This window comes from Camelina sativa, chromosome 8, assembly GCF_030686135.1.
Source record: "Camelina sativa cultivar CO46 ecotype springtype chromosome 8, ASM3068613v1".
Lineage (NCBI taxonomy): Eukaryota > Viridiplantae > Streptophyta > Magnoliopsida > Brassicales > Brassicaceae > Camelina > Camelina sativa.
The window spans coordinates 10,195,435-10,211,494 of NC_141887.1; the positions used below are offsets into that span (position 1 = coordinate 10,195,435).

At 31.0% G+C, this 16,060-nt stretch overlaps 1 protein-coding gene and 3 pseudogenes across 2 annotated transcripts; 3 read left to right on the top strand and 1 right to left on the bottom strand.

Moving 5' to 3' along the window:
* The first annotated feature begins 212 nt into the window (after nt 1-212).
* LOC104709426 (uncharacterized) lies at nt 213-680 on the top strand. Its single transcript, XM_010426042.1, has one exon. The coding sequence runs from the start codon at nt 213-215 to the stop codon at nt 678-680; it is 468 nt and encodes a 155-aa protein (XP_010424344.1).
* Nucleotides 681-5,704: 5,024 nt separating this feature from the next.
* On the top strand, nt 5,705-6,422 carry LOC147939882 (E3 ubiquitin-protein ligase SINA-like 7 pseudogene; annotated as a pseudogene).
* Nucleotides 6,423-11,439: 5,017 nt separating this feature from the next.
* On the top strand, nt 11,440-12,982 carry LOC104706946 (metacaspase-1-like; annotated as a pseudogene). The gene is made up of 3 exons (XR_754509.3): nt 11,440-11,625; nt 12,179-12,507; nt 12,582-12,982. The product of XR_754509.3 is annotated as a metacaspase-1-like (transcript).
* A 462-nt stretch (nt 12,983-13,444) lies between these two features.
* On the bottom strand, nt 13,445-14,003 carry LOC109125858 (putative F-box/FBD/LRR-repeat protein At3g49040; annotated as a pseudogene).
* Nucleotides 14,004-16,060: the final 2,057 nt, after the last annotated feature.

The following is a 16,060-nucleotide window of genomic DNA, read 5'->3' on the forward strand; positions in this document are numbered from 1 at the left end:
GGAAATATACGGTTAAGTCATGGTATCATACGGAACGTAAGGCGGTAACTAGGACTTTCCAGCCTCTTGGTTGTGGGCCAGAGATTACTCATCTCCTAGCTAGCATTTGGCAGGTCCGTTGTCCACCAAAACTCCAACATTTTATGTGGTAGGTATTGTCAGGGTGCATTTTGGTTTCGGCAAATTTGCAAAGGCGTGGTCTGGCCTACGACATGGGTTGTGCACGGTGTGGTGCCGATGAGGAAACAGTGAGTCATGCCCTTTTTATTTGTCCACCGACTCGTCAAGTTTGGGCGTTATCTCAGGTACCAGTGGGACCAAATTCCTTTCCAATGAAGTCAGTGTGTGCAAATTTGGACTATTTTTTAGGCTCTAAGAATTCGGGTTCTCAAGTATCGGCTTATCCTTGGATTTTGTGGTATATATGGAAAGCAAAGAATGCACGAGTTTTTGAGAATGAAGATGAGCAGCCTGAGGAGATTATTTGGGTAGCAGAAGGCGAGGCGCTGACCTGGCAGCATGCCCAGGAGGAGGGCGAGGATGAGGATCTCACTTCCTGCCATTTTGACTCTCACCCAAGGCTAAGGGCGACTGCAAGCTCCCTTCCTACTATCTATTCAGGCTACCGTTGTTTCATTGAGGGATCTTGGAAAGTAGGAGATTCGTTTGTAGGCGCATGATGGTTTTGTACCCAGTACCAGGATCCGACGCCAACCATGGGAGCTAAAAATTACCGACGGAGCGTTTCCCCTACATGCCGAAGTCGAAGCTTTCATTTGGGATATGCGGTGTATGATCAGACATGAATTCCGTGATGTGGCTTTCTACACAGACTGTTCAGACTTGGTGAAGATGGTGTCTTCTCCTGATTACTGGCCGACATTTTCGACATACCTCGATGATATCAAGAGTGACAGGGAGGAATTTTCTTTTTTTTTCTCTTTATCTTTTGTTTCTAGAAATGCAAATGTAAATGCAGATTCTTTGGTATGCCAAGCGCGTACATCTCCGCATAATGTTTTGTTTGTAAACAGTTTTCCACCCATTGGCTCTTTTGAGCTAATTTTTTGTTGAAAAAAAAAGTACAGTAGATAGAGATTGTAATATTTGTCGTATTATTGAATTCCCTATCATCAGATCAAGAACCAAAGTATTACTAAATCCACACCAAAAAAAAAAATTCTAACAATTCTATCATATTCTAAAACTAAACTCATCATCTCTACCACATTTGCTAACTCTTTTTAAGACATACCATAAGCATAAAAGATATATACTAAAATAACCTTCCTCATTTCCTTCCTCAAAACAAAAATAAAGGTTTTTTCAATTTGTTTTGCTGTCTTGTCTTTTTTACTTTCTCATCTCTTTCTTCCTCCATTAATTCTCTGCACACATTTCTACGGGACACTTATCTCATTCTTTTTTTTCTAATCTCTTTCTTCTTCTTCCATTAATTATCTCTACATCTCTCCAAATCCACAAAATCAAAACACAAAAAAAAACCTTTTTTGTTGATAATGTTTACAACTTTTCTTTCCAAAAATTTTCTCTCTGTTTTTTTTTGCTCTTCGTCAACTTTTTTAGAAGCTCACCTCTGTTTTCTTTCTTATGACATTCACTGTTGCCACCGCCGGAGCTATTGATTTGGTGAACCAATTAAACACACCAGAGTGTCCACTATTAATCTTAGGAAAAAAAGATTACCAGCTACATGGCCACACAAACAAATAATATAAATGCCTTGCTAATTGCGTGAACTATTGTCATCACATAAGGACATCCATAATCAAACATAGGTTATGTGTACAACATCATAAACATTCAATTCCGGTGTTTGGTTGGCCGGAATCCGGCGTTGACCAATGTTTACCGACGTTGACCAGTCTTTACCGGCGTTGACCAGAAAAAATATTCAAAATAAATATTTTTTTTTTCTTTTTTCTTAAAAATAATAATTTTTTTGCTTTTATGTATTTTTGATAAATAAATAAAAAATATAAATAATTTGTATAATTTGTAAAAACAAAATATAACAACAAAAAATACTAGAAATTATATACCAAAAAAAATTAAAAATTTTATGACAAACAAAATTTGTGGTATCTAGTAACTAATTTTGTTAATACAGAAAATATACCAAAATAATATAATAAAACTATACCATCAAAATTTTATGTGTAGTAGATATTTTCATAAAAATATAACAAACATATACATTTTCCTTTTAAAAATCATTATTTATTTTGTATTTTCAAAGGTGGGGTTTTAAATATTTTTTCTTTTTACTTATTTATAAGATTATGTAATTTGAAATATATCCTGCCAACTATTTCTTCGATTTTACAAAACCAACCTTTGATTTTACAAAATCAACTTTTGTTTTTTAATTATTGATGTTACTATAATTTACCATATTTAAGGCCTTGTTTAGTTCATGTTTTGCATCATATAGAAATGATTCCTTAGGTTTTCTAGCCATTTATGTCCAAATATGCACTTAGGATGTTTAGAAGCATGCATTGCATACATTTGTGCATTTGGAGTATTATTAGGTGTTATGGAGCTCTAAGAGGGTAAGGAATGACTTGGTATTATTTCTGGAGCTAAACAAGAGGACTGAAAGTATCAGGAAGTGGATTCGCAAGGCAACTCGACCACAACAGTCGAGCAGGTACATGGTCGAGTACTCGGTCGAATTCATAACGAGATCCTCAAAGATCGATCCAAATGAAGATCTTCCGTTGTGATTCAGCTTCCGTATCCTTCATGAGAGTTGTAGGAAATTGAGTTAAATTTCTAATGCCAGTGGTTTAAAGGCAATCAGAGGTGTAGTGCAAGAGTTGTCCCGATTTTACTGAACGGATATCATCCCAGATCGAAAGACTCGAGCTACGTGACAGACCAACCACTCGACCATGCACTCGACCGAGCACATGGTCGAGCTGACCGCCGTCTCTCTGTTTTGTCCTCTAGCTAACTAGGGCTTCTCTCTCTTTACTATATATATGTGTACTGGCACTTGTGGCCGAGGAGAGAAACCCTGGAGACCATGTAGACACCTCATAACCTAGTTTTTGCCATTTTTAGCTTTTTTTACTTTATTGCATCATCTCTTATCTTTTCTCTAGATTTTCATAGATTTGTAACCTTCATAACTTTGAATCTGTTGAATATTTGCTTTCACTTCTTTGTATTAAATTGTTCATCTTTATCTCATCTTTCTAATCATGATAGTTTCATTAATTTATGGGTTTGTGTTCTTCATGATGATTTTTAGATCTTATTAGTGGCTTAGGATCTTAGGGATGGATTAGGCTGGATAAGGGTTATGGTTGTTTAGATTGGTCAAACTTGATTGTTATATATCTCTTCTAGATTAGATATGTTCTATGCTATTCTTATACTGAGAGGGTAAGGATAGATCATAAGCTTCTTAGCATCATACCAATGTCTAAGTTGTTAGATAAGGCTAATACTAGAGATTATCATGAAGCATGCTAAGAGATGAGATGTTTACTATGATTTTTGACATTGATGATCTGGTTGTTTAATGCCTGCTTTGATATGTAATAGCTAGTGAGAACTAGGTCTAAGAAGTATCTTGGCTTGATTGTTATTGTCATGAGAATGGATTAACATGTATTAGAAGATCATTGTCTAGAGATAGCTCAATGTTGATTGAGGTTTGTTGACCAATTTAGATAGCCATAGCTTGAGTCCATCCCATGAATCCATCTTTAGGACCTTTCTTTGTTTTTTGATTTCCCTGTTTAAGTATTGTTAATTGCTTGTTGTTTGCTCTGTTTTCATTATTTGCTCTGTTTCTGTTCATTCGCTTGTCAACTCGACCCCCCACTCGACCATGCACTCAACCGAGTGCTAGGTCGAGCTCCATTTTACTTTCTTGCTTATGCATTGTTCTATTCCTGTTTTCTTCTACTTATTAGTTAATTCTACTTAGTCTTGTTTATTGCACTTGTTCTATAGTTTAATTCAGCATCAGTATTGTCTTAAGTTGCCTTACTTCATTGCATTTCATTATTTTCAATAGGTTGTTAGAAAGAAATCATAATTATATTTGGCTTAACTTGAATGCATTGATCACATCTTGACTGCTTACATATCACACTCTTTATGGATTGACATCCATTATGCTACAACATCATAAGGGTATTGAAACACCTTGCATACATTTTGATCATCTTAGCCTAAGTCTGTTTGTTTGCATGTCATCATTCATTCATTCATAGGTTAAGATAGAATAATCCATGTTTCAATTATCTTCTAGATATATGTCTTTCATGTAAATAAATAGAATTTTTAAATTTTTTCTTCCTTTCTTTTTCTTATTAAAAACAAAGAAATAGTTGGCAATGTCTTGGATATATTTCAAATGACATAATCTTATAAATAATTAAAAATATATATATATTTAAAACCCCCACCTTTGAAAATACAAAATAGAAAATGATTTTCAAAGGAAAAGATATATATTCGTTATAGTTTTATGAAAAAATCTACTACACATAAAAATTTTGGTGGTATAATTTTATTATATTATTTTGGTATATTTTCTGTATTAACAAAATTAGTTACTAGATATACCACAAATTTTGTTTGTCATATAGTTTTTAATTTTTTTTGGGTATATAATTTTTTTATATTCTTTTGGCATATAACTTTTTGTTGTTATTTTTTTGTAAATTATACTAAACTTTATCTTTTTATTTATTTGTCAAAAATACATAAAACCAAAAAAATTAATTTTTAGGAAAAAAGAAAAAAAAATTTGAATATTTTTCTGGTCAACGCCGGTCAACATTGGTCAACGCCGGTTAATATTGATCAACGTCAGTCAATACTGGTCAATGCCGGATTCTGGGCAACTAAACACCGGAGGTGAATGTTTATGATGTTGTATACATGACCTATGTTTGTTTATGGATGTACTTATGTGATGACAATAGTTCACGTAGTTAAGAAGACATTTATATTGTTTGTATGTATGATCATGTGTTGGACTATAATTGAAGTAGCTGACAATCATTTTTCCTTAATCTTATGATGGACAACTTATTTTACAAAAACAATAATTTATTTACCATGTCATTTACTGCATGATTCACAAAAACCCCTGTAGATAATATACTTGACAAATGGGCAAGTACTTTAAGCTAATGGACAACTTTGTATTCCTCAACTTGTTTATCAGACAAACCTTGTCCACATAATTAAAATTGTCCACACACTTACGGTATTCCACCAACTAGATCTCTAAAAACTCTACGTAAGTTTCAGATTATAAAGTGTCTACTACGGGTTCCACTTGTCTGTCTAGTCCCAAGAATTAATGTCCATCTATGTTGCCAAAAAATCAAATATATATTAAATAACATAATTCATTTTGCTTATTCAGGTGTTATTTCCAACCCATTATATGCAACACAATTTAGTCAATTTATCTACTCCATTATAGATCAGAAAAGATTGTTTTCTTTGTGGTAGAACTCGAAAGTTTTTAAGCAAATGTTGTAAAATTGACAAAATTCCCCAAAAAACATTGATCCACCAAATAACTTAGATTTTTAATCAAATAAATTAAAGTACATTTAATTATACTAATTCTGTAAATGAGGGATTTAGGGTTCTAGCCATCTTCTCCGGTTAGGATTTCCAAGAGCTAAAAGCCTCTTCCTCTGACATGGTTGGAGCCTCGATTTACAGGAGTACTAGTGTCTCTCCAAAGAGACAAACTTCTTCGTCGGTATCTCGGACTGATGGAGCGAAGAAACGCTCGACATTGCAGATGGATCTTGAGGTTCTGAAGTGTCCCATTTGCTTCGAAACATTGACTGTTCCTATCTTCCAGGTCTTGTTTCCACTTGAATTTAATAGTTTCTTTTTTCGGTGTGTTTCTGTTCTGAGGATTCTGTTTATGTCTCAAGTTTTGTAAGATACGTTCTTAATTGGAGTTGTGGTTCTTGAAACTATCAAGATTATAACTTTAAAGCAGAATTAGGAACAGAACAGAAAGATACTTGTGTTTTGCTCCCCGAGATGGATCCTTCACATATAAAGTACCCTCTACTGTTCGGAAGAACATCAGTGATAAGATAAAAATCCATGTGGATGATATATCGGACAGATTGTTTGCAGTGCAGTGTTTTAGAGAGCCGTACGGTGTGTGTGTAACTGTAAGCTGCATTGGACCATCTTCTCCAACAGTAGGAAAGTTCTCATATCAACTCTCCTACACTGTCGATGGGCACACTATGACTTATGAATCACCAGACATGAAGAGGATTCTTAAAGTGAGTTTTCAAACCCCTCTAGAGAAGTTCATGTTGATCCCTCACTCTTCATTGCGTGGTGACTTGTTGGAGATGAAGCTTACCATCAAGAAGGTCAATCAAGTGTAATAAAATATGGTTTGATAGGGAAATTAAGAGACATTTCGGTTGTGTGTTCGGCTTAATTTCTGTTTTTATTGTATGTTGAAGAATCTATGTAGGCAGGACCTCCAATCGTCTTTAATTTATCGATGTTGCTTTTTTGAGCTGTTACAAATTTCATTCTATGACCAGACACAGATCGACCAAAGCGTAAAGACTAAAATGAGTTCTCTTTTGGCCAAGATTTGTGGTTTTTATATATCATCTCTAAAATTTCAGTTTTTATATATACCATCTCTAGATTCTACAATCACAGGTAAAGCCATTAATACTATTCTTTTTCATCCAGTGTAAAATTTGATCTTGCTATTTGAAAAAGACTATTCAGTCGGTACCAGTGTGACATCCAGTTTTTTTTTTTTTTGGAATAACATGATTGAACATGTTTCGGTTAACTGACAAATATGTTTACAGTTTAAGAACTTTGTTTTTGTGTTTGTGAATCTATGTTACTTTTGCTTTCGATTTGTGTGTGTCTGAATAATTAATATCGAGAGAAGCTTGTATTGATTGATCTATGTGGTAGTAGATTTTGCTGTTGATTTTTTGTTGGTCTACTGGGGTTGTTATTTTCCATCATCAGCTCTTTGTAATGGCGTTAACGCTAGGAAGCTTTGATTATTTTGATGAATATGATACTGTTGAGCCTAACATTATTGATTAATTGCTTCTGATTTTGGCTTTTGTTTTGGTGACGATTTGATTTGTGTTTGAAAAATGCAACGCCATAATGAGTATTTTTGTAGAAAGGAATACTAGTAATGTGAGCCATGGTTTTTCTTCTATTCTATTCTATTACATTGCCATGACTTGCTTTCTCTATTGATTCATTTTAAGCACTTTCCTCAATAAGCATTTGTTTTCATCCCATGATTGCTCTCTTATTTGTTGCCACAAGATTCTCTATCTCCACCTTCTGTTTGTGGAATATTGATTCAAATAATCTGTTATGCTAACACCTTACACTCTACTCCCAATTCTTTTTATGCCACAGGTAATACAAAGAGGTGACTGAAAGAATATAAAATTTACATTTTGCATGGAGAAAGGAGACTGAGACGCCTTGACCAGCAGCCTAACCCTCAGCTAGTTGAACAAGCGGAAATTATTGTTGCTCAGTAAGTTTAGCCTTTGTTCTCTGCTCAGTAAGTTTACCCTTTGTGTTCTCTGCTCGGTAACTTTACCCTTTGTTCTCTGCTCAGTAAATTTACCTTTTGTCTCTCCTTTTTCGTTTGTCTTTCACATTTTTTCATTTCTTCTGGTTGTTTTCTTTAACTTAGCTCTGGTTAATTAGGAGCCATGGTTGCTTCACGATTTCACTGAAGATTTCTATGGAAAAGAGCTTCGTCTTATAATCGTTGGCTATAGACGCCATGAGGTTATCATCATCAAATTCATCATCCATTATTCATGACTCTGTAGTGTAATGCTATACTCTTTGTTGGCTCATATTGTTTCTGTTCTTGCCTTGCTAATTTCACTTCACTTGAGAGTCTAGTCGCAAAGATTCACGAGGACAGAGAAGTTGCAGAGAGAGCTCTTGATCTTCCATCGTATGCTAAGTTTAAAGGTGATCCTTATCTGACAAAAAAAAAAATCATGTATGCATGTAAAGAATCAACACTCTTGTTTTCTCACATTCTTGAATCGTAATTCTGAATTAAGAAAAAAAGAATTCAACCTCTCTGAATATTTTCAGAACTCAAATCAGTTTATTATATCCAATTTTAAGTTTGAATTTGTTTTTTTTTTCATATTTTATTATATGTTTAAAAGTTATTATAATGAAATTTCTTCTGTTTATTTTGTAATTTTTATTTAAATAATTATATATATGATTTTTTTATTTGTTTTAAAAGTTTTTTTCTTTTGGGATGAAACACTATGCCATGAAATCATGTTCTAAATATGACTTATGAAATAATATTTATTTTGGAATAATGTTGTTTGTTTGTTAAAAACATTAACTTTTGTTTGTTAATTTAATTTGATTTGTTTAGTTTTTAAAATTATATATTGTATTTTGATTGTTAATTATATGACTTAACCCACAATATATCACATATTAATTTTAGGACCAAATATGTAACATATGTTTGTCAAAATCATCTTGATCGAGAAAGCCTCTACCAAACAACATTATTCCAAACTTTAATTTAATCTGAGAAATCATATTTTTTGAAATTTCAACCCGTGCTTTAGCAAAAAATCATATTTCTTGAAATTTTTTCATTCTATAGTGACATATTATTGACCTGTGCTATAACAAATCAAATTAGAGTGTTTATAATTTAAATTTTTTGTTCTATCATATATTTATGATATTCTTAAAAATATCAAATTAAAATATTTTAAATACTTCAAATTAAATTATTTAAAAAGTTTATTATAGTATATAAAATTATATAATTCAACAAAAGAAATATATGAAATTGAATTTAAATATTCAAATTTATACTCGTTATTCAGTCAAAATTTTAGTTGAATAGAAATTTTTTAAAAGACTAATATTATTAAAGCTTGAATATTTTATAGATTGAACAATATATATTGGTGTTAATATTATGACTTTGAAGTATGACTTTATAGTATGATTTCAATATCTGAATAATCAAAGTTCATGTCCATTCGTATTCAGAATCATTTTGGTCATTTTTTTATAGTATGAATTTGAATCTTTGCCTAGTTTTCTTAGGCAATGTGATTGAGACATTTTATACATTTTTTTATTCATCAGTCGAATAATATATGTCCGTTTTAAAAAGTTTAAATTACATCATATGCAGAAAAAAACATTTATTTCATTAACTAAATATATTATATAATAATTTAAAATAATTTAAATATAAAATCAAATAAAAGTGAAAGAAGAATCACATATGTTTGTTTTAATTAGGTTGAAAGATTTCCTTATCTTTTAAATGTTACCTATAATTGATTTTATATGTTACTATAATTAACTAAATGCATATTATCTCTAATTACCAAAAATCAAACTAACTTGTATATTATATGATACACCTAAATCATGAATGTCATAAGTCTATAACTAAAAATCATATATATATATATATATATATATATATATATATTATATAGTCTACAAAAATAAGTCATGTACTTCCGAAATATTAAATAGGGGATATTTGTGTTTTATATAATGTACTATAATTATAATTTATAGTTTCATTTTTCTTTTTGCATAAATTTCTATTAAACATTTTTAACATCATATTATTATACTAAAAAACATATTTTCAATATAATTTCTTATTTGTATAAATTTCTTTTAAACATTTGTAACATTATACTATTATATTAAAAACTTGATTTCAGAACTCAAATCAGTTTATTATAGAGAATTATATCCAACAAGAAAGTGACTGAAGTAAAAACCAAAGATAGAAAAGTCAAACTCTGTGAATCGGAAGGAAAGATTCAAAGTAAGATGAAACTGAAGATTGAAGTTCCTAATTGCTACAGGACTTAGATCTCACTACTAATTCTCTATTTCACTTATGAATCAAAGATATAGAGGATGAGCTTAAAAGCACAAATCCAGGTCTATGAATTTGAGGGAAACTGTAGAATAAAAAAAAGAAGAAAAGGTAAGTTTCTTCTTGCCGTGGAAGACGGAAGAAGAAATGAAATTCACGCCATGGAAGGGAAGAGGCAAACTCGCCGAACTCTTGGTGGCGAATTCGCTGGACTCGTGCTCTAGAATTTGCTAACTTTTATAACTGACAGTAACTTTTTTGGGTAAAATTTGCAGAGCTTTGGAGCTTCCTTCCCCTTGCTTTGTTGTGTGAAGAAGAGATATAAATACTAATTTTTGTTTTTTTAACAACTTTTTAGTTAAAGATTTTAAATTACGAGTATTGATGATAATTAGTGTTCAGACAAATTAATCACAGTTCACAATCCACTTAAAAATGAGAATTTAATGGTTGTATCATCAGTCGTTGGACAGGTTTAATATAACTTTTGTAATTGTAAATGTATCTAAACTAAGTACTATCCCGCGAAATAATTTATTTTGTAATAATTAATGAAAACTAAGTACTATACAGGGCTGAACTTTTTTTTATGAAAATTTGTAATAATTTATTTTGTTATTATGTTATTTATAAAATTTGTAATTTGTAATAATGGTTTGTGATTAAAAATTTGTTGCTTATATGATATTTTTTGTATTTTAAAAATGTTTATTGAAAATCTGTCAATAAAACATTTACATGTAATGAATAAAATTATTTAAACCTTTGTGAAATCTTTGTTGTAGTTGTGAAATTTTTTTAAGTACAAATTAGTTTTGATTCTAACAGAGTTTTTTTTTCTTTTCTACAATTTATTTTATTTGATGTTTCCCCTATTTTCGTTTTTTAATTAAAAATATTTATTTAATTAATTATTTAATCTTAATTAAGTTTTTCTAATGGCAATTGAATGTAATTTTTTATACATTTTAAGGTTAGTTTTATATTTGTACTTCTCAATTAATATAGTAGGATTTTATGTGCATTTTGATCCAAAAATATTTTGTAGGGGAAAGAAATTCATTTTTATTCAGGAAAAAAAAAAGCAGTTTGGTGATTTTTGATGATACAACATAAATTAAAAGATTTCAGTTACAGCAAATGTAAATTCAGTTTAATTTCAACAAAAGTATTAGACCTTCTCCAACCAGAGGTTCATAGAAGGGATCTTAGTGTTTTGTTGCAAAAAAATAAATCAGAATAAAAGAAAAAATGTAAAGGAACCTCTTATATAGTATACTCAATCAAACATGGTTTAAGAGACAGTACGTGTTAGGGTTCTGTTGGACGAAGAAAAAATAGAAGAGGGAAAAAAAAATTATTTGGAAGAGAATTTCATTTGTTCGTCTCTCTATCTTTCTCTCGCGATCGAAGTCCCGAAACGACAAAGGTTTGAATTTGGAGTCGAATGGTCTGGAGGAAGAAGAGATTGCGGTCGGAGGAGATCAAGGGGAAGATGGTGTCGCCTAACGCAGATTCTTCTTCTCTATCATAGTCGTCGTTGAAATCAAGGGGAAGATGGTGTCGCCAAAGATCGCTCCGTCGATGTTCTCATCAGATTTTGCTAAAATCTTGCGGCGGAGGCTAAGGGAATGGTGAATTTGGGCGCCAATTGGCTTCACATGGACATTTTGGTAACCCACCTTTATTGCTTTCTTTGTTTATTCAAATCTGAACTTTTGATTTTAGTCAATAAAGTCACTTACTTGGTGATCTAAAGGTTTCACCTTTGCTATGAATATGATAAAGTTGTGAATCCGGAATAGTGTACCAAGAACAGACTAGATGATGTGTTGAATAAATGTTGTGGAATTCTAATCTGAAGCTTGTATCTCTGCTCTTAATATGAAACAACAAGAATCTGCCTTTTTTTTTTCTTGTTCTGGACTTATATTATGCTACACAACCTTTACTTGTTTTGTATGAGGTGTCAGAAGCAAGGGATTAATCCAAATGAAGACTCTTATGATAAGCTGTTTCAGTGCCTCTATTACTCAATTTCTATGCCTATATTGTTAACTTGAATTTTTGAATCTGATAACATTTCACTTATCAGAATGCCCTGAACCAGTGTTGTGAATTGTTCTTCATACTGAGTATTGATTGATTCTTGCAAGTTGAACTCCATAATAGATAATTGTTCATCATGGTTCCATCATTCTCATGGATACATAAATGGTTGCATAGGAAGAAACTGATCTATATCGTATCCCGACTAAGCAAAACATGAGGCTGGTATTGTATTGGCTCGTACAGGGATGCACAGCAGGCGACTCACTTTTCTTTCACTACTCGGGTCATGGTTCGCGTCAAAGAAACTACAACGGTGATGAAGTTGATGGCTATGATGAAACACTCTGTCCCCTTGATTTTGAAACTCAGGGGATGATTGTAGATGATTAGATCAACGCTACCATTGTTCGTCCTCTTCCCCATGGTGTCAAGCTCCATTCAATTATCGATGCTTGCCATAGTGGCACTGTCCTGGATTTACCCTTCCTATGTAGAATGAACAGGTTAGTCCTCCCTTAGTTGCTGCTAAAAGTGAAGTACCTTTCCTACTGCTTCTTATATTCTGTTATTGAAACAGAGCTGGGCAGTATGTGTGGGAGGATCATCGGCCTAGGTCAGGTTTGTGGAAAGGAACAGCTGGTGGGGAAGCCATATCGATCAGTGGATGTGATGATGATCAGACTTCGGCAGACACATCAGTAAGTCGAACGAATCTAGTCATACGCCTTCCAATTGTAGTTGCTTCTTACAATATGTTGTAAATTTCTTGTAAATGTTATGTAGTAGAATACTGAATTACATTGATTTTTTCCTCATATAGATGTAATCATTGATATTCTATACTCTATTCTATTTAAAAGTTTTAAATTTCAAAAAACTATATTTTAAAAAATAAGATACCCAAAATTAAATCCTACCATTGGAGGAGAAAATTTTAACTAAGAGATCATGGATTATTATTTACAAAACAATACACAATTAATTCTTAAAAAATTCAAACAGTATATAAGTACCGAACCCCCCATTAATCTTGCTCTTAGGTGGTAAAGCTGTTGTTTTCTACTGGTTTAGATTATCTATCTATCACCTAGAGGTCAAAAGAGTCATGGAACCGATAGACACTTGTTTGCGCAAATCCCAAACGGAAAACACAAGTTTGGTTTGGCTTTGTGACCAAATTCCAATGCATGCTTTGTGGTTTGGATCAAAATTACACAACTCGAAGGTTCAGATTTTCATTTCTTCTGGAAGAAATGTCGTTACAATACAAAAACATAACTTCAGCTTTTGTTAGAATAATATCTTCCTCAACATATAACCAAGATTTAGCATCCTATTATCAATAGGTATAGTTGAGGATCGGATTTTAACTTGCCGGTACGGCTGAATATGCGTTAGAATTATTCCCAATGGCTAAGTAAAACACACCATAGTATTTTTTCAAGACATTAATTACATGGATTCAAACACAAAATGACATGAATTTGAAGCCCTGTCCACATTCGCCAACTCGTCGAGCATCCTACGTCTCTTTTCCAATTTTTTGAGCTTTTCCGGTTCGATGGGTTTTGTGGAGAAAGTTGCTTTCTTCAACCGTCTTGTGTTTCTTAGGATGTATGTGGCAATTTCTTTCTCATCTTTTCGTTGCCATTCATGTCCTATCCATACGAATGTCTCAAGATTGAACAACAAACATTTCGGGTACACATTTCGGCTGATTCCATTTTTGGCCGATCCGATTTCCTTTGTTAGAAGACATATCTAGCTGAGAACAATGCAATTTATGTAATATTAGATCAACAAATTACATGAAAGTGGAGTTTTGAACAACAACAACAACAACAACAACAACAACAAACAAAAAGGTAGCTGATTAGTAATGAAATTACTCACGTCGGTAAGCTTGAGGATTTGCAACTTAGGAGAAGCATTAAGCATGAACGAAAGTAGATTCCACCACTTCCTATTATTTGTATGTAGATCCAAATATACTAGCTGATGGAAAATGCTACCACTAGGAAACTTGATCTGTCCATGAGACAACATTAGTACACAAAACAATGTTAGCCCAATAGCAAAAGATAACGATGGAGAAACAATCGAGTGGTTATTATACTTTTTTTTATGGTTAAAGAGCACTATCAAGATTTTGTAATATCATATACTTGGAATTTTAAATATAGTTATTCTTTTTTTGTGATGGTTTTTTTATAATAACTATAATTCTTTATCTATATTAAAAATACATTTTAATTTTTTGATAATAAGAAACATATCTAACTATAAAAAATCGGTAATTACACTTAAAATCTATTATGGTTATAATTTCTTAGTTTCCAAATTAGATGATTTATAACAAAATATAGTTAATGTGATAGCTAAAATCCCGAAATTAAAGCAAAATGATAACGTGATTATGAATATATTTATTTTAAGAAAATTCTATAAAAATCTAAATTGTTTCCTATAATTTTGTTTTAATGTCATATCTTCTATAATACTCAATTCATATTTTTTTGTCTTTAATTATGTATGTATATTGCAGTATGTATGTATATATTAATGTGATATATTGGTGAAAAACGGATCAGCAACTATTGTAGTATGTATGCATATATTAATGTGATATTTGGTGAAAATCCAAAAATATCAGGTTATATAGATATTATTATTTTATAGAAAGTACCAAAATCATGAAAATAGTAATGAGTCTTTTATTTATTTTATTTGATCTCTCATGTATCAAATGAGATATAGATTTTAATAAAACATGTAGTTGTAAAAGTTATATTTTTACTTGATAGAAATTTGAAAAATTGATTTGATAAAAAGTTACTTTTAGCCTCAAATACTATTTTTACTTTAACTGGTTTCGTATGATGAGTTTTTGTGAACTAAAAATCTTTGAACATGTTGCGTAACATGCCTAGCATGGCGGGTTTGGACTATAGAACCAACAATAAAACTATTAGTTTATTTCATATATACTATAGATTTGTAATCATAGTTGGAAAAATTAACTTATAAATTATTTAGTATATGAACTACATAATATTACACATACTATAACACATTCTTAATATTCCCAAAAAATAAAAAAATACACATAAAAATATACAACAATATACCATATAGGCATATACATCTATATAATTTTTAGAGAACAAAACAAATCTATAATTTTATATTTTATCCAATAACAAATTTAATTTAATTAAGTTATAAACTTTATAAAAGTGTAAAAAGAAGAAAAAAAAATTCTAAACAAAATTAAAATTAATTACACAAAAAATAATTAATTGAGAATTTGAAAACTAAATAAATAAAAAATTATTTTTTAAAATAGAGAAATTCCTTCAAATACCACAAAAAAAGTTTTTTTTCCAAAAATACCACTTTTTTTTTTTCCAAAATTACCACAAAATATTTTTTTCCAAAATTACCACAAAATCTTTTTTTCCAAAATTACCACAAACACAAAAAAAATGATTTTTAAGGATGTAGAATTTTTTTTTTTAGGTTTGGGTTGACACATTTAGTTTTAGGGTATAGTTTTTAGGGGTAGGGTTTAGTATTTAGAATTTAGGAATTAGTTTTTAGTATTAGAAATTTAATTCAATTATGTGGTATTTTTGGAATAAAAACCTATTTTAGTGGTATTTATGACAATTCTCCTTTAAAATACAATAATTTATAATTTAGTCATGCGGTGTACCGCGGGTGAAATCCTAGTATAAGGTGAATTTAAATATCCGATTTGAATTTTGAAGTATTTATCTACCTAATTTCGGGGCTTTTTCTTAAATTTGAAGTTATTTGCTCCACAATTTATGGTGTTTAAGATTATATTAGTTGTTTATTTCCTATTCTAATGGATTGTTTTTTAATTGTCACCAAAATTCGAATAAACGTATTAGTTGTCTATTCTAAGATATTGTTTTTTCAATTATAACGGTTAATATAAAGTTTATTTTTAATATAGATTTATGTAATTAGACGTTTTCCTCGTTTGAATTGAATTGTTTTCTTATTTCAGAGTGTTTCCGTTTTAAGGCA

Bases quoted from the DNA above. Each gene is read 5' to 3' on its own strand.
- LOC104709426 (XM_010426042.1), top strand. From the start codon at position 213: ATGGGTTGTGCACGGTGTGGTGCCGATGAGGAAACAGTGAGTCATGCC.